This window comes from Rhynchophorus ferrugineus, unplaced genomic scaffold, assembly GCF_030347505.1.
Source record: "Rhynchophorus ferrugineus isolate W39M unplaced genomic scaffold, kcgeb_rfMv2 rfM7, whole genome shotgun sequence".
Taxonomy (NCBI): domain Eukaryota; kingdom Metazoa; phylum Arthropoda; class Insecta; order Coleoptera; family Curculionidae; genus Rhynchophorus; species Rhynchophorus ferrugineus.
In genome coordinates, this window is record NW_027472586.1 from 14851954 (window position 1) to 14876084 (window position 24131).

General features: G+C 33.2%; 2 protein-coding genes across 7 annotated transcripts in view; both read right to left on the minus strand.

The window, feature by feature from the left end:
* Positions 1 to 1100: 1100 nt before the first annotated feature.
* The window catches only part of LOC143199980 (eukaryotic translation initiation factor 3 subunit A), a 32383-nt gene continuing 9352 nt past the window's right edge, over positions 1101 to 24131 (minus strand). Inside the window, exons 4-12 of one of the 6 annotated variants that reach the window (XM_076410193.1) lie at positions 23562 to 23721; positions 17333 to 17471; positions 14714 to 14904; positions 14464 to 14652; positions 9526 to 9659; positions 6652 to 6760; positions 4718 to 4875; positions 4525 to 4660; positions 1101 to 1298 (exon numbers count right to left, since the gene is read on the minus strand). In XM_076410193.1, the coding sequence (XP_076266308.1) occupies positions 4525 to 4660; positions 4718 to 4875; positions 6652 to 6760; positions 9526 to 9659; positions 14464 to 14652; positions 14714 to 14904; positions 17333 to 17471; positions 23562 to 23721 (1216 nt within the window). In that variant the 3' untranslated portion in view covers positions 1101 to 1298. Of the gene's footprint in view, positions 1437 to 4524; positions 4661 to 4717; positions 4876 to 6651; positions 6761 to 8846; positions 8986 to 9042; positions 9660 to 14463; positions 14653 to 14713; positions 14905 to 17332; positions 17472 to 23561; positions 23722 to 24131 lie in introns of those variants that run through there. The other 5 variants (XM_076410196.1, XM_076410195.1, XM_076410197.1 and 2 more) reach the window with 5 other exon arrangements.
* LOC143200025 (uncharacterized) lies at positions 7106 to 8778 on the minus strand. Its single transcript, XM_076410262.1, has 4 exons — positions 8669 to 8778; positions 8487 to 8613; positions 7471 to 7780; positions 7106 to 7245 (listed from the first exon to the last, which is right to left on the minus strand). Exons 2-3 carry the CDS (start codon positions 8511 to 8513, stop codon positions 7499 to 7501), a joined length of 309 nt encoding a protein of 102 aa, XP_076266377.1. The 5' UTR covers positions 8514 to 8613; positions 8669 to 8778; the 3' UTR covers positions 7106 to 7245; positions 7471 to 7498.

The window sequence follows — 24131 nt, forward strand, 5'->3', positions numbered from 1 at the left end:
TATTATGGAGTTTCATTTTAAATTTGGCTATTTAATTGGATGTATTAGGTATGTGAAAATGTAATCCATGTCAAACACAGTATTTATGCCGTTGCATGCCGTATAGACTTCCTTTACTTTAAAGCAACAGTGAAGAAAATGGTAGAACTAACCACGGACTTATACCATGATATAGTAAAATGAAAATTGAATATTACTGGAAGTCACTTGAAGTGTTGGAGCCCATTCAATTAAAAAATACGTGATTTTTCTTTCTTCCTTGCACACATTAAATTTCAAAGATAATGCAGGAATTACAGATAAAATATAATAAGGTATAAGATTAATGGTCTTTCAAATAGTTACAAAATGAAGAATTATTGGTATGAAGTTTAACATAGATTACTGATGAATAGATCTTTTTCATTTTTGGTCTCGCATGAGCAGGACTTTGACATTTCACAGGTTATTTTCATTAATTGATTTTGGTCCTATATGGAGAGCCCATTTCCTGTCAGCATTTGTTGGATTCCTTCTTGTATCAGTTGTAATTCTGATACGTATGTCATTCCGACGGAAACATTTGTAGCCCGTGGCATTTTGTGGTTCTTACAACCACAAAATAAAGTGTACCTTATTTGTTATTACAATTCACAGTATCTTCAGAAATTATAAGTTATTATTGGAACTATTGTTCTGAATTACGTATGACAACGGCGACTACTTTAAAATTCAGTATTTGGCTATAAAGGTTAAGTTATTTTTTTCAACCGTGCCTTAAGTGAAACGGAGATGTATAAATTCTTTCTCGAATGATGTAAAATGTATTTATTGTATTTTAATAATATTTGAATTTCTATTTTTTAATAATATAATATAATAAATACTACTCTCATTCGACTACTGGTTTTTTGACTATCAAATGATTTGATGTTTTTCAATTGTGGGCTGTTTTAATTGGATAGTTATATATATTTAAGAAATATCGATATATCAGCCCTAATTTTCATTCGAAAAAATTCGATAGTTCGAAGTTAAAAATCGGAAGGTGGACCGAAAGTTTTGATATTTAATTATATAACTGGATTAATTTTATTTTAGATATGAAATAAAATACATTCTTTAAGTAAAGGTTTATATAATATATGTAATATATAATTATTTATATTTATAATATACATTATTATTTTATACAATAATATAAAATTTGCCATCTATGTTAATTACTATTTCTATTTATGTTAGTAATACTTTATATAACTTCTTCCATTTGTTTGCTTTCTTATATCAACGTAAGGCGTGGTCCAAAGTTCAGGTTCCTGAATTCGTGAATTCTTGTTAGTCCAAATGAATTATATTAAATATAATAATATAAATTAATTTCAAATTCATCTCAGGTTTTCTAAGTAAATGTACAATAAATAGGTGATGGTGATTATATTACCGACAGTACAAACCTAAAAAAATTATATACCCTTTAAAGAGATATTTATTAAAGTGGCACCAGTTAAAGAATCGAATAAAGAAAAGAATGGAACTCATCCAGCCCACTGTATTAATAAGTAATAAAAGAATTTCTTTTCAAGGACCCTAGATTTTTAAATGGATTATTAAACAAACAGACTCTAGATGGTACATGAATAAAACCAGTTAAAAACCTTTCTACAGGTTTTGATGAGCACAAACGCGTATTATATTGTAGGAACATATGTTTTATATTTGGATAGTATTCAAGGATAGAAACCATTTTGCTTTTATCGTTTAGGAAGCTGACCAATTGTAACTACATTTTTGATGTCTGTGGTTTATCAATACTAAACACGAAATACAAATACAAAATAAATATTCGTATTTATTGAGTTCTATTGATTGAGTTCACTAAACTGGTTCTTCGAGAGACCACAGTAAAATGCGAAAGGTGTGCGCTCATGGTCATTTATTAACCGACTTCAAAAAAGGAGGAGGATTGCCGATTTCTCCGTCAATTATGGACTGACTTTCAAAATTCTGTTTTATTCGAAAGAGTGCACTTCCGAGGTGGTCCTATTGGAACCAAATCAGGATCTGATGGGGGAAAAGGGAAAATCGAGGGAAACACTCAAATTTCAAGGACACGTACAAAGTTTTCACATATTTTTTTTATCTAAAATAATTATATATTTGTGTATAATGTTATTGCTGAATTGATTGTTATTGTTAATGTGACGAAAAATCGGAAGTAGTTTAGTGTAAAGCCATTCAGTTAGCTTTTTAAGCAAAAATCATATCATATGAGACGTTGTAGAAATATAGCTGGCAACTGTTTTATGGTGTAACAGAACGTTAAGCTCACACGCGAAGGTTGCGGGTTCGATTGCGTCATGAAGATCCCGCCACAGCACACCATAATGGTAACAGTTAATGTCGTATTAAAGCCAACAAAACAAAATCCACTTAAATAACATTTACACTCCGTAGAAAAACATGTCCACCAGTTTATATCAATAATTGTCAACTCCCGCAAGTAGTGGATGCTAAATATCTTGATATACATCTAGATCGACACCTAACATGGAAGAAGGGCATACTCGCCAAACGGAAATAACTTGGATTTAAACTCTACCAAATGTATTGACTTATCGGGAGCAAATCCAAGTTATCACTAGATAACAAGTATATATAAATCTATAATCAAGCCTATTTGGTCAAATGGAATCCAACTATGGAGAACCGCTAGCAAGTCTAATATATCCATCCTACAATAGTTCCAAAATAAAGTGTTGCGTGCCATTGTCGATGCTCCGGACTATGTTTCAAATGAAGTGATACAACGCTATATTCCTCTAGAACCAACAATGAGTATAATTCAACGTGTTTGTGTGAAGTACTTCGAAAGAGTTTCAGTGCATCCCAATGTACTCGCTAATCAGTATAATTACCAGCGAAACTTATGTAAATATAAAATTAACCTAAAAAATACTGTTTAAGCACACTTTACTGTCGTCTCACATCGAGTGCCTCAATCAAGGTCATTACATATTACCTTACATTAAAATATATATCACACTTCCCCATTGGACACCCTGTATTTAATAACTAAGAATGTGTGGATTGATTTGTATCTATAGCAGTGTTTCCCATTTGCTGGGTTGCGACCCGTGACCAGCCCATCAAAATAAAATACCGGGTAGCAACATTCCCGTCTTCTTTTAAAAATAATACCTACTATATAAATATTCGTAAACGGTGAGCAATGGATAAATGGGTAATGAAACAATGTACCAGTTCCGGGAGCAGCACAAGTAAATAGGTGAATGATAGTTAGTGCAGCCAAATACAAGTTCTAATATTGATTCCAACAAAGGGGTGCACGATGAACAGGTAAATGAATCTTCAGAAAAGGAAAAGGAGTCATGGATCCGATAATATCTTGAAGAACATTGATCAAACCATTATGTGTAATTTGCAATGTTAAATTATCAAATTAATCAAAAAACCTTCAAAGTTGCCGCGCCACTTGTAACTAAAACATCCTGACTACAAAGAAAGGGAGTTCTTCACAAATAAGAAGGCAAAGTTAAATAATAAGAAAGAAAATATGGAGTCCATTTTTACACAAGGAACACAAGCTCATAATATTGTCCTGGCTTTTTATGAAATTTCACAGTTAATTGCTAAGTCCGACTATCCACATGTTATCGGTGAGAAGATAATACGTCGCTAAAAATTGCAGCATCTCGATCGTTCGATATGTTTTGTACGATATGATCTTGAGAATACTATTTATGAATAATTTTTGTTTTGTAAATCTTTGCTAATACGATTGACAGTCGAAGAAATATTTCAATTCATAATATTTAACTTGATTAATGATTATATCAACAAATATATCATGGAATGGAAGAAGTGTGTGGGATTGAGTAGTGAAGGCGCATGAGCAATGTGAGGCATTCGTGCTGATCGTTATCCAAGGGTAAAAGTTGTAGCACCAGAATATGTATGGACGCACTGTAGCATTCATGAGAGGCATTGGTTGTCAAGAAAATATCTTTATCCTTGATATCAACGATGAAAAAGTGTGTCAAGTTCTCAGGATTCTCTGTTTTGTGCAAAGAAACAGGAAGTGATGACAAGAGGCAATGTCTTAAAAAGGCTTATGGAATTAAAAGAAGTAAAAGTTTTTTAAAAACAGCCACAGATGTAATATTTGAACTCAAGGACATATTTTATTATGTTAATTGGTTGGCAAAAGTGGCAAAAAAATATCTGATATTTTTGAATTTTTAAATAATCTAAACATGGCCTTGCAAGGTAACAATGTAACAATATTTAAAGTACAAGACAAGGTGGAAAACGGGTTTAAATATACGCCACAAGAACGAGCAGAAATGTGACAATATTTATTGAAAATAATTGTTCCATTATTGCCACTAAGCGAAAATTACTAATAAGAAACACGTTGTAGTATTAATAAAACATTTTTACTATTAATAAATGTGTATTATTTTATCATGGTAGAACAATGTTTGGGAAACACTGCTCTATAGTGATAAGAAGCCAACTTACCTATTCAGCGTTTTTGTCGTTGTCATACTGAGCGAGACACTTCTGTAACTTGTTCTTCCTTCTAGGCCTATCTTTAGCTCTGGGGCGTCCTTTCGTGAACCTTTTTTCATTCGCATTTCGTTCCTTTTCTTGGCGCCTAAACACGACATCTTAAGTAAATCGTTACCTTAGGTAGAAATACTTAGGTTTTTACCTTCCCTTTAAAAGGATTCTTTTTTGCTCTTTCTTAAGTTCGGCGTTATGGTACCTTACAACATTCCCTTTTTCTTTTGCGAGTGAGATATTTAAAAGCTTGATCCTTTCTTCGGAAATTATCCTTAAAATTTGCTTGAGTTTGACGGAGTATTCATCCTAAAACAAATTTAGTACATTATGACGGTTTAATAATAGGCATTCATAGGATTTTTCTTAGGACTTCGGTTTATTTTGTTGGTTATTGTGCAATCGCCGATGCTAAATTACTCTGGCAAGTTATAAAGCACGTCTGAATAATAAAATTGATCAATAATTTTGATGTTAGTTTTATTTTAACCAAAAAATGTTTAGCGTCGAAGTGCGATTTTAGAAGAATACCTCCAGGAAACCAGAGGGAACGCAGAAAAAATTGTAGTTGAGGAGATTGATGTTATTTTAGTTGCTGACAAAATCTATAACACTGCACAGCCAAAAGAGTACCGTTATTGTTAATTAGAATTCTATTCACATTATCAATGCATCGTCGTTTTATAGATTGATAGCACAATTGCCAAACAGTCAAGAGAGCTCAAAGCCTACTAGTTGTTTAGTTGTGGATCATAGAGTAATATAGAGAAATAACTTAAAAGGCGAATCCGGAGAATTGTTTGGTGTAGTCCCACCAATACAGGTCACTTTTTCGAAACGTTTCATTGGCTCGTTAGTTTGTCTCCACAAAGGCATTAATTGGTTCATTCATTTCTATAATGCAATAGTTTGTTTATAACGCCATTTTTGTGTGCCTGGCAAAATATGATTAGAATTTTTCTGTATTTTTGTGGTTAAAATGTATTTAGTATTATTTGATTATAATGTATCTTCAATCTCACAAATGTATCTGGTGTATGTACAGAAATAAAAAAATGAGTCGTCGTTATCCTTGGAAGAAATTTCCGACTATATTTCAAGATTGCATTGATTAAGTCAAACAGTCCAAATTAGTTATATTAAGCGAATGAGTATGATTTAGTTGAGTATATCTAAATAAAATAATGTTATCAAATATAATTTATTCTAACATTATATATATCGAAGGGCTATCGCATATATTTTCGAAGGAGTTAAACGACAGTTCTTTATACAGTCACAATAGTTTGTAGGTTATAGTTGTTTGAATCATTGAACTATGTTTATTATTCTGCTATTATATTATATTGTCTAAATATTATTTAACGGTACAAGGAATCGATTTTAATTCGCTTGTGTGTGAAGCTATTTCTAGACTTTTTTAGTTAATGACAAAATAATGTACAAAACCAAATTTAACGAAAATACTAAATCAGATATTATGTGAGCAAGTATATTTAAAATGACTTTTTTTAAAGAATAAGGTGTTGGTTGGTTCAACATGAAAAATTTTGCATGGCTACTTATAATGTAGATAGTATCCAATTAAATATCTATAAAAATAAATTCATATTCAATAAATTCAAATATTATCTTTTTAAGTATATTTTGGACAAATTATTTTTTAATTTATAGTTTGTTACTTTATAACGTTTAAGGCAATAACAATTTACAATTAGAAAATAAGTTAATCAATTGTCAAAATGATATGATAACTAATATTTAAATAAAATATTTTATTAAAATTCTATTTTTAATTTCATTTTGTAGTTAGAAAATAAACTAGCTTGGTGCGCCCTCAGGTGGCTTAGACGAACTTTATACATCTGTCTATTTTATGTTATAAACTTTCGTTTGAGAGCCGTCAGTCAGTTTGAAGTTTTTACTACCTTTCGAAGAAATCAGAATATACAAAACTATCGGACAAAATCTTCAATAACGTTTCTTATAAACAAATATATATTAATTCTAAAGTGGTTCTTAATGTAATTAACATAAGACTGTAATGTAATGATGTAAATCGACATATTTCCGAAACAATCTTACCTCTTCCACATCCCCGGCAAAATTACGATCGATGATTTGTTCTACTCCCTTCAAGCGATCAGGTCTATTTTGTCCAAATAGCAGTAAGGCCCGTTGTATCTCATCTATTCTAAAGGGTTCAGAAAATCAGTAATTATCATATAACATAATAGAAAATCTTAGGTACAGTAATTAATTATTATAATTTTTTTCATTAATCACTTTTGGTATATAGTGAAAGAAAATTGATACTTTAATAAATAGTTTAATCAAAATAACTTTAAAAAACTTCCTCAGGTTTCTAACGGCGTAGTTGATTTTTGGTTTAGATCATCATTACGTTTCACAAATTTGGGTGAGTTTTTGAACCTCAGAACTCATATCTTCAATCCGTGTGTAACAAAGCGTACAATATATTGAAATATAACATAAAAAGTATATAGTAATCTGAGCAATACATACGCGTCACATTATTTATACGGAAGTAGTGTTACCAACAAGTAACAAGATGTACTATGTTGCGTAGTATTCATATTATTTTGTCTACCCACTGTACGCGTTTGAATGGAATTTAAGCCGGCATGTCTGCCAACGTTACTGGATATCTGGAGCGTTCTGACAACAAAGGGAAAATGAATGTCAACATAATGATTAGTCAGTTTTGATGATTTTTTAATACTTCAAACCATTATGAACAAACGATAATCAGGAGGTGCTAAATTTTGAGAGTACGGTGAATGCTCGGTAAATTAAAGAATCCTTGACTTGGCGCAACTTCATAGTTGATTTTTTTATTGCATAACAGTCAATATAGTCTATTCAAAGTAGCAGTGAACTTACGTCATCAAAATGTAAATTCGTTTTAATACTATGCAGGATAGATATGCAGCCCTGCCAGTATAAAATAAGCTTTTGCTTTACCAACAAGTGTTGAAACCAGTGTGAACTTATGGTGTTCAAATTTGGGGTTGTACCAGCCAAAGCAATAGAAATATCTGACAGAGATTCCAAAACAAGATACTGCAAGGTATTGTTGATGCTCCATGAAATATTCTTGGAGGTAGAAACATTTGATAATGTTGTCAAGGACTATGCCCAAAGACATGAACGAAGGCTCCATCTGCACATCAATGTTGAGGTTCTCCAGCTCCTAGATAATAATAGCTTAGTCAAAAAATTAAAGAGCGTAAAACCATTTGATCTAGTTCAGTGAAATTATATTTAATTAGTTAGTTAGTTAGTTATTATTAGTTTTTATTATTATTAGTTAGTTATTAGATGCTAAGCCCAAGCTGTCTATTGTAGAATAAGTACTTTGTAATTTTAATAGTGTCGCGAAATAGGATAAAACCAAATTAGTGTTAATTTACTAGATTGCTATAAAAAATAATTTTTGAAAAATTTACTAGATCTCCTGGCGAACTTCACATTACCTAGATCTATCTTGAAAATTTTCTCCAACAATAACAATAGCCACTTAATTAGATCTCTTTGTGTGCTCACCGATAAGTGTTTTGTCAGATCTGATGATGATATTATGGCTGTTAGATGGCATCCGATCCCATGCTATTTTGAATATTTTTTGACTAAATTGGTGTTCTGATGAAAAAACAAAAGAGAAACATCTGTCTTTGTATCAACAATTGTTTAAGATTTTATAAACTTATTTTTGATACAAATTTGAAGGTTGAAAAAACGTTTATGGTATAAAATGTTGAAATTAGGTTGAAATATTATATTTTCGAATGTTGGCCAAAAAGTGGTTCATTTCCCATCCCTCAGATTAATGAGCCTAATGGATCTGTTGGTGGCAACAATTGTGGCAATTTTATTTTTCCATTAAAACAACATAATACCTTATAATATTGATAAACGATTGTCATTTCACCAATTGTAACTGACTTGTTGACGCCATAATCTATTTTCGAATGTTGGCAAAAAGTGGTTCATTTCCCATCCATCAGATTAATGAGCCTAATGGATCTGTTGGTGGCAACAATTGTGGCAATTTTATTTTTCCATTAAAACAACATAATACCTTATAATATTGATAAACGATTGTCATTTCACCAATTGTAACTGACTTGTTGACACCATAATCTATTTTCGATCAGCTGTTCGTTCCTTGATCACAGGAGGAAATGGGATCTGCGAAATTGTTCAATTTCATTGTGTCGTGCTCGCTGTAGTTGTATTTGATATACACACACGAATTCGTTGCATTCTAGGCCTGTCTAATAATTCGTTATAACAACTCAAATAGCTCGTTGCACATTTGATTGACTTCGACATCCGAAGGCAGGTCGTCTTCTCCTTGCCGTTATTAATAATAAAAGTACATAAAGTTCTCGTGCACTAAATTTTTTACAACATAATAACAAATGTGAATTACAATAACAAAGTATACTTTACCATAAACATTCACTACATATTTCAACTTTTTACTCTCTTGGTAAATGTTTACTGCAATTAGGGGGTATCGCAAAAAAACTACATGAAAGTAACAAACTAATTTGTGTTTCATTGGATTCTCCATGTATTATTGTGTTAAGTTTTGACTCTATGCTAACTCATTTTGTCGTGTTTTTAGGATATCAAATAACAAATGTAGTGCCAGTGCGTAGTGAGAATATTATTGCTAAAGCTCCATGTTATTTTTATTCATTGATGTTTTGCTTTGCTAAATTTTCTGATATAATATCATTATCACAAATATTTACATCCATACATCATAAATTTTTCCTGGGTGTCTAAAAATGTTAGCGAAACTGAGGAATAGCAATTAATTTTTATATACATGGAAGATTAGTACTTGATATTTATATGAATAAATTTCTTTCGAGATATTAAAAAATCAAATTATTTTGTCTCCAACCAATTATTTGAATACTTTACCGCATACGGTTCTCCATGCGTATACGTTGAGAGTTTTCAACAATTTTGGGCCTCTGATGGAACCTGTTACGTTCTTCTAGTGCGTTCTTGTGATAATTCATGACCATGCTATTTCTGGTTCTCTCATTTTCTTCCTAAAGTAAAGAAAAATTAAAATATTTTATATTATCCGTTCTGATTTATATAGCTAGATATTATTGGGGACATTTTTATGAGATATCCCGTCACAGTTTAAATACTTTCAGTACCTCTTGGAATTCTATAAATATAAGACTTAACAGCGATTTCAATACGTTTTTCTGACGAAACTCTTTTTTGTCAGGTGTAAACCTGGTTAGTAAACAATCTCCTGTATAAACCTATAAACTAGAACTTAAAACAGCCAACGCACGTCATATATAACATCGAATATACTGCAAAATGTAGTTGTCAAACTGTAAAATTTGTTTTAAACTCAAAGTATAAAATTCGATTTGTGTTGGCACTGATCGAACCTGTTGTCGAATATCTACAAAATTCTTCAAAACATTTGTTATAATAATTACAGGTTAAAAACTGGAAAATGTAAACTAAAGTTATAAGTCAATGCGGCAACATTGCGTCATGCTGACGTCATACATTTTGATGACGTGTATTAATTATTTTATTGGGTAGATTATATGTTATATCGAGCGACTATTATTCGTTGTGTAGTCGAAGGAATTGGTATATTGATTTGGATATTTTTTGGATATACTATAGTAACCTCTATTTTATCTGTATTTGTATCTGTTATATCTATAGTCCAATGTATTATACGTTTCAGTTAAAACAAGTTGATAGAAATAGAGGTTACAGGAATGCGTCGCTAATACACTTTGTAACTGCCATTATTATAACAGGTCAAATGAAAAGTCCCCGGACACATAGATGGTGCTACTAGAATTAAATCCATATGTTTTTTAGTTAGCCCTAACCCTCAAAAGATGCGTATATAAATTTGACAGCTGTCGGATTATTAGTTTGTGAATTATAGCATCTTGAGTGAAGCAACTTTTGTTATTGTGAAAAAATTGGATAAAAAGGAATTTCGCGTGTTGATAAAATAGTGCTTTTTGAAGAGAGAAAATACAGCTGAAGCAAAACCTTGGCTTGATGCCGACTTTCCGGGCACTGTCCCACGAAAATCAACCATCAAGGATTGGTATGCTAAGTTTGGACGTGGTGAAATGAGCACCGAAGATGGTGAATGCAGTTGACGCTCAAAAGAGGTTGTTAGCGACGAAAACATTTAAAAAATCTACACAATGATTTTGAATGACCGTAAATTGCAGATTTCAACTGAACGTGTACATCATATCATTCACAAGTATGAGAAAGCTCTGTGCAAAGTGGCTGCTGCGCGAGCTCACTTTTGAACAAAAACAACGATGAGTTGATGATTCGGAGCAATATTTGAAGATGATCAAGCGTAATAAACCCGAATTTTTTGCGTCAATATGTGACAATGGATGAAACATAGCTCCAATATTTCACTTCTAAGTCTAATCGACAGTCATCCGAATGGACTGAACCCGTTCCAAAGCGTGGGAAAACGCAACAGTCGCCTGGCAAGGTTATGGCCTCTGTATTTTGGAATGCGCATGGAATAATTTTCATTGACTACCTTGAGAAAGGAAGGACCATCAACAGCGGCTACTACATAGCGTTATTGGACCCTTTGAAGCACGAAATCGCCGAAAAACGGTCGCATTTGAAGAAAAAGAAAGTGCTGCTTCACCAAAACAATGCACCGTGTCACAAGTCAGGTCAGTGAAAATGATGGCAAACATCCATCTATCCACCGTATTCTCCAGATCTGGCCCCCAACCACTATTTCATATTCTCAGATCTCAAAAGAATGCTCACTGGGAAGAAATTTTCGTCGAATGAAGAGGTGCTCGCCGAAACTGAGGTCTATTTTGAAGCAAAGGACAAATCGTACTACAAAAATGGTATCGAAAAGTTGGAGGGTCGCTATAATCAGTGTATCATATTGAACGGAATTATGTTGAATAAAAAAACTAATTTTGCCGAAAAAATGTACTTTACTATGGTAGGCTGTGGACTTTTCAATTGACCTGTTATGCCTATGAATGTTTTGTCTATTGCAGTTTGTACATTCGTTTTAGAATCAGACAATATTTTCCTTCTCATTTTATTCTAGTTAAAAAGAGATACAGTGCTGTCTGATACGTTCGAACACGTAAACAAATGAGCCTGCAAAAGTTGTTCGGTTGTCAAATGTCTGCAAAATTCTTCAAAACATTAATGATAAGAGGTTATAAACCGGCAAACGTTGTTTTGGCGCTTTGCTTGTTTTAACAAATTTAAAATCGCTGCTTAATATTTTGGATTACTTTGGTTGACAATGCCGAAGCCAAATAAATAGTCAGTCAGAAACAGGTTTCCAAGTTATCAATAACTTCGAACAGAAACGGGGTAATGAAGGCCCGTTCTTACCAGTAACATGCATTAGAGAGGTAAGTATTGATACTATTAAATATTAAGCTTCTGAGGCTTTTATTGGTAATATTTTTATTGTGTTACAGCTACACTGAATATTAGTATGATCACTATAACTAAAATCAAAGATATCCCAAATCAAAGAGAAACAATATAATTTTGTATTCACCCAAAAGAAAGTATATTATATTATATTTAGAGTATAGTATATTATATATTATATAGTATTATATTATATTTATAGAAAATATATAGTCATGATTAAATTTGTGAAATGTAAAAAAACGGTGAGTAGTTTTTTAACATAAAAATAGTTTAATACAATTATTTCAAAGATGACTGTTGATGTGGAATGTAACCATAGAAAACTTAAGGATATGCATCTTGAGGGATATAAGTGATTACTTGTGTACAGACATAGGTATTTCAAAATGGAACATTAGGTCACCCTTGGCAAGACGCTACTAAAAAGAGTGTAGAGAAAACAAAAGTTGATGGAAAAAGGTAAAAGTTATAACACATTGCAGATATTCTTCACGCTAGAAACATAACGATTCCAACAAGTGGTCGCCAAATACTATTTTCTCTACAGGTTTATATATGACCAATTTAAACAAACCAATCAAATGTCGCGTCTGCATGATTTCAATGATTGCACCGAGCAAAACATTTCCCCAGAGCTTACTATGGGGGTGCACTCCCCTGGTTTATCTGGATTCAAGAATGGCTTGAATGAAACATTTTTAAATGGAAGGCAGACAAAATATGGCATTTTCATAGTATTACCTAGATATATCTTGAAAATTTTCTCCATCGTTAACAATAGCCACTTAATTAAACCTCCTCGTGTGCTCACTGATAAGTGTTTTGTCAGATCTGATGATGATATTATGGCTGTTAGATGACATCCGATCCCATGCTATTTTGAATATATTCACTAAATTGGTGTTCTGATGAAGAAACAAAAGAGAAAGATGTGTCTTTGTATCAACAATTGTTTAAGATTTTATAAACTTATTTCTGATACAAATTTGAATGTTGAAAAAACGTTTATGGTATAAAATGTTGAAAGTGGGCATAAAATTGTATATATTATGAAATATAATATTTTCGAATGTTGGCCAAAAAGTGGTTGATTTCCCATCCCTCAGATTAATGAGCCTAATTGATCTGTTGGTGGCAACAATTGTGGCAATTTTGTTTTTCCATCAAAACAACATAATACCTTATAATATTGATAAACGATTGTTATTTCACCAATTGTAACTGACTTGTTGACACCATAATCTATTTTCGAATGTTGGCCAAAAAGTGGTTCACTTCCCATCCTTCAGATTAATGAGCCTAATGGATCTGTTGAATTTATGAAATGTAAAAAAACGGTGAGTAGTTTTTTAACATAAAAATAATTTAATACAATTATTTCAAAGATAACTGTTGATGTGGAATGTAACCATAGAAAACTTAAGGATATGCAGCTGTTTGAGGGATATAAGTGATTACTTGTGTACAGACATAGGTATTTCAAAATGGAACATTAGGTCACCCTTGGCAAGACGCTACTAAAAAGAGTGTAGAGAAAACAAAAGTTGATGGAAAAAGGTAAAAGTTATAACACATTGCAGATATATTATTCTTCACGCTAGAAACATAACGATTCCAACAAGTGGTCGGCAAATACTATTTTCTCTACAGGTTTATATATGACCAATTTAAACAAACCAATCAATGTCGCGCCTGCATGATTTCAATGATTGCACCGAGCAAAACATTTCCCCAGAGCTTACTACGGGGGATGCACTCTCCTGGTTTATCTGGATTCAAGAATGGCTTGAATGAAAAATTTTTAAAATGGAAGGCAGACAAAATGTGGCGTTTTCATAGTAACCGTTAATAATGCTGGTTGCTATCTGTAGAATCAGTAATATTATATTGATATATTATTTGTAACATAAAAATTAAAACTTGCACATATCAAGCCAAATTGATCTTAATTTCCATAATACAATAATGTATTTTTGTATTATTTGCTGACTTTTAGATAACGGTTTGTATGGGTTATTTTTTGGTACATTGAGTGTCCAGGCATTCTGGTCCTGGCAGTTTGGTCTTTATACACTAATACATCCTAGGATGGGACTGTTTTTTTTCCCGGTTTCCATAGTGAAGTTGTTCTTTGGATGCATTTTATTTAGATGTTCGTAAAAGCTATATTTGTCGATATTTGCGATAATTGGTCCGCTGAGTTCGTCTCCTTTTAACTAGGAGGTTTTAACTAGTAAAAATAATGAATATTCGATGTCATCTATGAGGTGCATTGGCTGTTTTATTGGAAAGTCTATATGAATGTTATTGTTTAATACAAATAATTGGAAGTGGAAAACAAATATTTAAATTATTATTTCGATGTAAATTGGACCCTCTCTCTTCAAGAAACATCAAATATCTATTTACCTTATTTTTGTTATGGCATATCACAGCGACGGCTTGGCCTAAGACAGTCGCTATTTCACTCAACCGATACCGTATTTGTCCACCGTTGGGTATAAGATGAAAGTAGGAATCACTGAGTTCGCCTTCTTGTCGATCTTCACCAAATTCGACATCAAAATGAATGCACTGTTTTCCATGATCAATTCTTATCTAGAATTATAAGATTTTAAAATATCAAATATTTTTATGAACAATGCGGTAGTACGAGTACTTTCTTATCGCTGTGCTTGGCGATTTCGACTAAAACTCGTTCTAAATAAAACGGTGTAGCAAATACCGCAAGATCCACAAGTCTTGAAAATTGGATTGTCTGATAAACCTGAGCTACTTGCTTTACGAGACGGACTAAAGTAACTTCTTTCAATGAAGGGATGTACTGTTGCAGGGAGGCATATGTTCTAACTGAAGAAAATGTAACAAATTAAATATTATCTAGAAGGTTTTCTAATACGGACAGGTCGATGTTGCCAACATGTGGCACGTTATATTGGCGACGTCTGTTACACGAATGGGCAGCATGTTCAAATAATAAGATCATTCGATGGGTTCAAATAATACAGCCATTTTTTTTTAGCATTGATAAGAGTTCTAGTATATCTGATATTATTACTGTATTTATAATTATATTATATTTCCCGATATCAAGAGATGGAAAGTAACTCGAAGATTCAAAAGATCAATTATTAATTAGAGTACTGCCTATTAAAAATGATTTAAATGAATGGGTTCGACGCAGCGATGAAAAATTTGAAGTATTCGCAAAACATTTAGCTAACATAATCCAACTGAACTGAACTGGTTATCAGCCCGATGGAGTTGTATATCTGATTTCTCCAATGGAAGTTGCCACATAAATTTATAACAACCTCAATGCTAAACAGGCTCCTGGGATTGATGATATTTCAACTGGGTTATTAGAAGAGCTGCCACGAAAAGCTATTACTGCTACTTACGATATCAAAATAATTTGAGAAACTACTGCTAAAACGTATTAAATCATTTATAGAAATACCAGATTTTCAGTTTGGAAAATTGCCTCCTACTATACTATAAGTTTATTACCAATAATGTCCAAGGTTTTGATTCCAATTATAGATAAAGAGGCTTAATAATATAATAGAAAAAAAATATTTCAAATTATCAATTTGGGCTTCGTTATAAACACGGAATTATAAAATTATTAGTGTATAGATTGGCAAACAAAATAAATCTAGATTTAAATGCCCAAAGATATTACTGAGCTACATCGCTGACATATCTCTGATTTTTGATAAAGTAAGACGTACAGACGTGCAGGTTAAATTAAAGAAACTCCTTCCTCATTCACATTTTCAGTTACTAAAATCTTATCTCACAGATAGATATTTCACTATAAAACAAGACGATGAATTCACTAAATCCAATATATCAGGAGGTCCGCAAGGCAGTGTAATGAGTCCGAAACTGTATATCCTATCGATAGTATATTGTGGCAACATATGCAGATAACACAGCAATCTTTGCATCTCACGAAAATCCAATAACAGCATCAAAAAACCTCCAAACACACCTTGATAAAATACAACTGTGGCTGAAGACATGGCGTATTAAAGTAAATGAAACAAAATATACCCATATAACATTCACTCTACGTAGAAAATGTGGATCCAGTATAATAGAACGAATATCAATAAGCTGAGGATGTTAAATATCTTAATATGGCTCTAGACCGACGCTTAACTTGGAAGACACACATATTTGCAAATAGTTAACATATCAAATTATTGAGTCATTGGGCGTAGATATAAATTATAATATTATTAGATAGTAAGGTATTGGATTCGAATCAATACTTACACCTATTTAGTCATATGGAATCCAACTATGGGGTACTGCTAGCAAGTCTACTGTAGCCATCATTTAATGGTTTCAAAATAAAGCGTTGCGTACTATATCCTTAATGAAGTCATGTAGCTATACTAAAAACAAAACGCCTTTCATGGAAGAAAATAGAAATGGGAATTTTGATAGGCACAGAACTTGAGTTTGTTTGTTAAAGAGTATGACCGAAGATGATTGGAGATCGGACAATGGGTTAAGTTAACATGTTAAGATTGGGGTTTGTGGACTTGACCTAAACGGGATACCATACAAAAAAAGTTCGCCTGGAACTTTACCTCGCAGGTGGTGAGTTTATTGCTTATTTTTAGAGAAATAGAATTTGTTGAGTGATGTTTATATATTGATAAATAAATTGTATTTGTTATCTTACATATTGTTTTATTTTCTCATATTTCTTTAAATAAAATTAAATATTTTTATAAAAAGTTCTTCGTATTACTTACATTATTACTTCTTATCTTTTATTTAATTTTTTCCTGAAATTATCAAAATTATTTTAAAATTAAATATTCTTATGAAAATGTCTTCATATTACTTTTATTATATTTTAGAAGATCAACATTGTATCAATAAACTTTAAAATGTAGTAAAAATAATAATGTAGTACTATATATATATATATATATATATATATTATATTCTTCAAATTTACGTATAATTTACAAGAACTGGCAATGTAAAATTATTGTGCGCGCTCCAGGTATCCCTATGGATAGACTATTGCGTGAATAAGTTGATGCCTTTAATTTCAACGGAATCTATGTGACAGAATCATTGAAAATTTGATATTTTGGATTCGTATCGCTGTGAGAAAATGTAACAAATATTTGAACGATGTTTATTCCACATATAGCGGCGTACATGAGCATTGTCTTATTCTGTTTCAACATCGACCTTTCCTTATTGAAAATGCTTATACATGAACAAATATATAAATACTCCTTTTTACCGAATTCCGAAACTTCTTTAATATAAGATATAATGACGTTAACACTTGAACACAGCTTTAGTGGTTCAAAATCTACTTCCAATAATTTGTATAGGTTTTGGATCTTCGATGTAGCAAGGCTAATCACATTTGCATCCATCTAAAATGCATATGAATATATTAAAATTGGATATAGCATTTAAAGTTTTGGTTAAATGTCTACTCATACTGCTTGCATGTATATTTATTAGCGAAAATGGGAAACATTAATGTAAACGACTGTTAAACAATCTAATCTGAGTTCCACGGTTTTACACCACCAACAGTTCTCTATATATCATTGTTGTAGTTGTAGTACCATAGTTGTAGTTTTCGATATATATATATATGTATATATATATATATATATATATATATATATATATATATATATATATATATATATATATATATATATATATATATATATAAATGAATTGTTCGTTGTTCGTTAGTCTCGCTAAAACGGCTGGACCGATTTGGATAATTTTGGTCTTGAATTATTTGTGGAAGTCCAGGGAAGGTTTAAAAGGTGAGTAAACGTGAAAATGCTCGAAATTTTATTTTTTCTTTAATTTATCCACCGTCGTTCAGAAATCAAATAGAAAGAATAGTTTAAAATGAATAAGTAATTAGAATTTATTATTATAATATTTATTATTTATAATTATATCTTTATTCTCAGGAGGTAAAAAATAAACTTAATTTTAGCTAACTACAGTTTTTAACTATATATCATATTATTTTTATATAGATTGGTAAATCTTAAGTTTTGTCACAAATTAAATTTCTGAACACAACCATAATATTTGACATTTGAAAACCAACTAATATGTCGATCCATCTTCTATGTCGATCGATACTTCAGACAGAAAGAGTGCATTTTCTATCTTTTTGAATGACGATTACCGGTACGTGCGCGAGAACTTTCTTAACTTCGGTGATCCTTCGTGATAATGACATTTCAAATTATGTGCTCTTTTTTGTTGATTTTTTGTAATAGTGACACTTTGCTGAAAAGTGTGCGATAACTTTTCTCACTTTGACTAATTACAATTTACGATGCCGAGGAGAACATGGCCGGACTTCAATCAAATATGCGAAGAGCTACCTCATGTGCTAACCGCACTGATGACCAGAGAGAGACAGATCAAGAAAATAGTCGTATTGTTATGTCAAAATTGTGTTCTTTAGAGAGTGACAACGAAGTAGATAGACTTAGAATGTAACGAGTTCGTCAAACAGAACAACAGCGAGCATGACTAATGAAATTGAGCGATTCCGCAGACACTGTGATCCTGGAACAAGCTGCATTCCACTATGATGCGGCAATAGATTATTATGCCGACAAATCAGTAACAATTGGAGAAATGACGATGATTTGTAAATATGGCAAGGCGTTAAAATACAGTGGTGAATCTATGGGATTATGTTGTGCTGGAGGCAAAATAAAATTGCCACAATTGGTCCCACCACCAGATCCTTTACGCTCTTTAGTTTCTGGGATTGGAAATGATTCTAAGCACTTCTTGGCCAACATTCTGAAACATAACAGCTGTTTCCAGATGACATCATTTGGCGCTACACATATTATACAGGACAATTTCATGCCCGCTTTTCCACAGTTGACCCAAAATTGCATGCAGTAGTTACCAAACACATGATACATGAACCTTGTGGAATTTTCAACAACAATTCACGCTGTGTGATTGACGGCAAGCGATACCCAAGAAACCTGATTGCTCAAACCATAACGGGAAATGATGGGTACTCATTGTATCGTCAGCGATCAGTTGCGGACAATGGGCGATCGGTAGTTGTGAAGGTAAGAGGACAAAATATTGATGTAGACAATTGTTGGATCGTGCCATACTCGCCAATATTATCCAAAGGTTTTGAAACTCACATCAATGTGGAATATTGTAACTCTGTGAAGTCGATAAGGTACATGTGTAAATATGTTAATAAAAATAGCGATATGGCGTCTTCTGTAACCAATGGAAATGACGAAATATCACAGTGCCGGATGGGTTGCTATGTAAGTAGCAACGAAGCAATTTGGCGTATCTTTTCATTTGCGATTCATGAAAGACACCCTACTGTAGTCCATTTGGCAGTCTATTTAGAAAATGGTCAGGACGAAAAAAGTCGAGGATTCGAGATTGTCAAGAATCTCAATGCGCCCGTTCAAAATTTTCTTCCGGGACAGTTGGTTTCCTTCAAATCAGTCGACACCGTTATGAACCAGGACGACGTAGTCAACTATCCCACGAAATTTTAAAATTCACTGGAATTGCCTGGATTACCACCTCACAATTCTAAGTTAAAAGTAGGATCAGTTGTCATCATGCTGCGTAACATTAATCAATCTCGACTGTACAATGGAACAACACTGGCTGTGAAAGAGATGAAGAATAGCGTCTTTGAGGCAACAATCATAAAGGTGATATACAAAGGAGAGGAGGTCTTGATTCCGCGTATGTCGATAATTCCAGCGGATTTCCCATTCGATTTTAAATGTTTACAATTTCCAGTACGCCTACCCTTTGCGATGACCATAAATAAATCTCAAGGCCAATCGTTGGAAGTTTGCAGAATCAACTTGGAGTTTCCTTGTCTCGCGCATGCACAATTATACGTCGCGTGTTCGCACTTCGGAGAACCGTCATCTTCGTTTATTTATACACCACAAAACAAAACAAAAAATATAGTTTATCAGAAAGCTTTAAATTGATTAACAAACTGTATCATAACTGTGTATCTGTAAATATTTAATTGAAACCTTACAAATAGCTAGTATTTCAGAAAAACTCTGTTTTTTATTCATACCGAGCATTTTTTTTATGAATTACGGATTATTAGGTCTATTATTTATCGATTGAGGCAGTACGAAGTCTGCCGTGTCAGCTAGTATTCAATAAATTCATTATTTTACTATTTTTGACCATTAACGGCCATTTATTGGATTAAAAGATACACATCAGAATGGATAGAGGTTAAACTGAGTGTTGCAGAAAATGTATTTTGAGAGAAATTCGAGCTTCAATCTTATGGTAAGTGCGTAACAAATTATCAAATATTTGCTTGTAACCTGATTGATGAACCTGCGCTGTATTTTTCCTTTTCCGTTTCGAAGATTCAAATTTCTCAAACGCAAACGGATAGAGTAAATATTATTGGAGATATGCGACCGCCACGACCATTTAGACCACCACGCATTCACCAACAACAAGTTCAAAAGTTGGTAACGCTGGTGATAATTTGTGATTACCGAGAAAGTTGTGAACACTTTGAGACGATGCCCATGCTGCTGCTTCAATAAACGATAACTATTTTATAAATTTTGCATCAGCCATTAGTTTTCGAATATCAGGTCTGACAAATATTTTAGCCAAATATAAGGTAAAGGGCTGGAAATAAAATGTCCTGTGGGGTTCACAGGTGGTACAGAGGACATGCTTTGTTGTCCTGGTTCATAATGGGTACTACACGGCCACACCGTCCTCATACAATAATAATCAATTGCACGTCTGTTCCACAGGCACTAAATACAACAAAATTTCGTGCATTCAGATTGCACCCAACCAACCAAACCAAAAATAAGTTTCAAATGATGCTTAATGTAACGTAGTCAACTGACAGCGCAGTGCTGTCACCATGCGCTAACTCGAAAACTAAAACTAATCTTGAAACACAGGTTGAAGATCTGAGTCCTTTTCATCAAATAATGTTGAGAATCGTTCTCATTTGCTCGGGTCCAAAAGTCGAACCGAATTTGTAAACTTGTGTAATTTATGCTATAGAGATTTTTAAATTGATACTTGATTTTCATATTGTCTACTTTTAAATGTCTATATTAATTTTTTATTAGATAAGAAAAAATTGATTATTTTAACAAACTTCTTGAAGATTAATGTAAGAACTTAAATTCGCCTAAAACATTCAACCTAATATTATTTATAAACTTCATGTATCAAAATTCACTCGGAAACCAGCAGTTGCTGAATACGCAGAAAACTGAAGCATGCGCATTAGTAAATCGCCAATAGAGTGCTGTGTTTTAATGAGTGATATCTTTAACGTCGAATCTTGATAAAACAAATCCAGCAAACTAATTCTAAAACTGGCGTTTCCTTAAGTGCTCATCACCATAAACACCACATAATTTTTGATGAACCTGCGCTGTATTTTTTCCTTTTCCGTTTCGAAGATTCAAATTTCTCAAACGCAAACGGATAGAGTAAATATTATTGGAGATATGCGACCGCCACGACCATTTAGACCACCACGCATTCACCAACAACAAGTTCAAAGGTTGGTAACGCTGGTGGATTGGTACCATGCGGTTCCAGGCTATAAAAGGCTATCACGACGACGTCTAGCCCTCCTTTCTTTTCTCCACCCCATTGTAGGGGTACCACTTCCACAGCGCTACCGTACTTCCCCTACCTAACCTAATATCCTGTCAATTCTCCCGTCGACTACATGTATAAATTATAAGTTAAAATAAAAAAGTTTGATTCAACTAGTGTTTTTAGTTCTCGTGCAAATTCCTTCCAAAAATAGTAGTGAGTGTTCAGACAAGCAATCGCGTCGACAGCCAGTCATTCCGAACGACCGATCCGACGAACATTCCTACAGATATGCGATTTTAAAGCCATCTATTAAGAGGAAATGAACTTACTTTTCCCCCAACCTTATGTTCCATATGACACTAACTGCTTATACTCGTATTTTGTATGTAATAAAATGCAAATGTACATGAAAAAATAGATTTATTTGCTCTTGACTTGATCTCTAGAGCCACATTTTGATAATTCAATTAAGATGATACTAGGGTCACTATTTATATTTCGGGAATAGGAAAAAAACAAATAGTTAAGTTGCGAATATATTTTATTGTTTTTCAAAGTACTCGCCACGATGATCGATACACTTTTGTATACGCATTCCGAATGAGGTATCTTCAAAACATGATTGTTGAACGCTTCAACAGCTTCTTCGGGTGATGAAAATCGTTGACCACGCAGTTTATTCTTCACGGATGGAAACAAAAAGAATTCATTGAGTGCCAAATCAGGGCTGTACGGCGGATGACTCATCAATTCGATGTTTTGAGTCATGATGAAGAACGATCCGGCGTCCCTTGTTTGTTTTCCTTATTTCACCCAAGACTTCTGGCAAACAAATGGTTGTGTACCAATACTTATTTACTGTTCTACGATCCTATAAAGGCACTGTTGCAATATGACCAGTTTTCCCGAAGAAACAGGCCATCATTTTCTTTGAAGTGCTTCGTGCGCGAACTACTTCTATTGGATTTGGTTCATCTTGGAACGCCCATACACTCGAGTGCTGCTTACTTTCGGGCTCATACGAATATATCCATAATTCGTCACCTGTCGAGATTTTATAAACGTCTTTCGAAGCACCGCGATTGAATGTGTTAAGCATTTGTTTTGCACCAATCGACACGAGCCTTTTTTTGAGCGATTGTCAAATTGTTTGGTACACGAACATAACTCGCACAACTAAGTGTTCATGTAAAGTCGCATATATGCTGGTGGAACTAATGCTTAGGGATGCCTCAATTTCACAATAGGTGACATGACGTTCTTGCTTAAACATTTCGCACACAACATCGATGTTTTCTGGCACAATAGCCGATTTTGAACGACCTTCACGATACTCGTCGGATAGCGAACTACGACCACGATTGAATTCACTAAACCAGCGATACACGGTGGTTTTTGATGGAGCTTCATCGCCAAAGGTGAAATTAAGTTGATTGATGCACTCTTGTTGTGATAATCCACGTCGAAAATTGTAAAAAATCATCGCACGAAAATGTTCACAATTCAGTTCCATTTTTTGTCGAGACGAAACTTTCTACTAAATATAAGATAAACAAATAGCGTCCGTACAACAAAATGTTCTCAGTACGTATATCGTCAAAAATGTCAACCTTTACGATGGAACCGTTAGATGGACTCACATGACAAGAGTGCTGCCAATTCCCGAAATACAAATAGTGACCCTCGAAGATATACATTGCCGTAACAAAAATTGATAAAAATTCGTAACAAATTACGAAACTTAATTTAATCCAGCCTGATTTGTGTTAATTAAAGTGTCAATTAATGTGAATAAATGATAATAATTAATTATCTCGACTTAACATCTATGTAAACAAATATTATCAACGGCTTACCAAATCTTGTAGTAAGTTATTTCTGGTTGGAACCTTTTTTAGGCCAAGATGGACGGTCATTTCTCGTGCCTTTTTTAAAGGAGACTTCACGTCCTCGATAAATCTACCAAAGGCTGGTCGATCTGGTAATAGTGGTATAGCCAAAGTAGCCAATAACACCCTTAATAATAAAGTAATTAATAATTGATATGTAACGGTATGGTGAAAAGTTCTCGGAGTGGCACAGCAGTGGGTAGTTGTCCCATGGTTGGAAGTTGGAAGAAGTTGATCGCAATCAATATATTGACACCAACCTATTTGAATAGCTTGAAATTCGCGACGAGGACAACACACGCCAGTGCATTAGCTGGAAAACAGCGGGATTTGGAATACGATATGCTCAGTCATTCCTCATAGTGTCCTAATTGAGTACCCTCCTCTTCCATTCATCCCAATCTGGAATAAATTTGTTTCTGTAAACCGTTTCACATTCAACAAAGAAGTTGTGAGTTCTAGACTCTGCCTTCCTGGAAGTAATACTGACGTCGGAAAAACACTGGAGCGAGTGTTTTGAAGCCAAGGGAGATTATG

Excerpts from the sequence above, each read along its gene's own strand:
- LOC143200025 (XM_076410262.1), bottom strand. The coding sequence starts at position 8,513 with ATGACAATCGTTTATCAATATTATAAG. Across the intron at positions 7,781-8,486 it reads TCGTTTATCAATATTATAAG|GAGCTGGAGAACCTCAACAT; the intron begins GTATTATGTTGT and ends ATTATTATCTAG.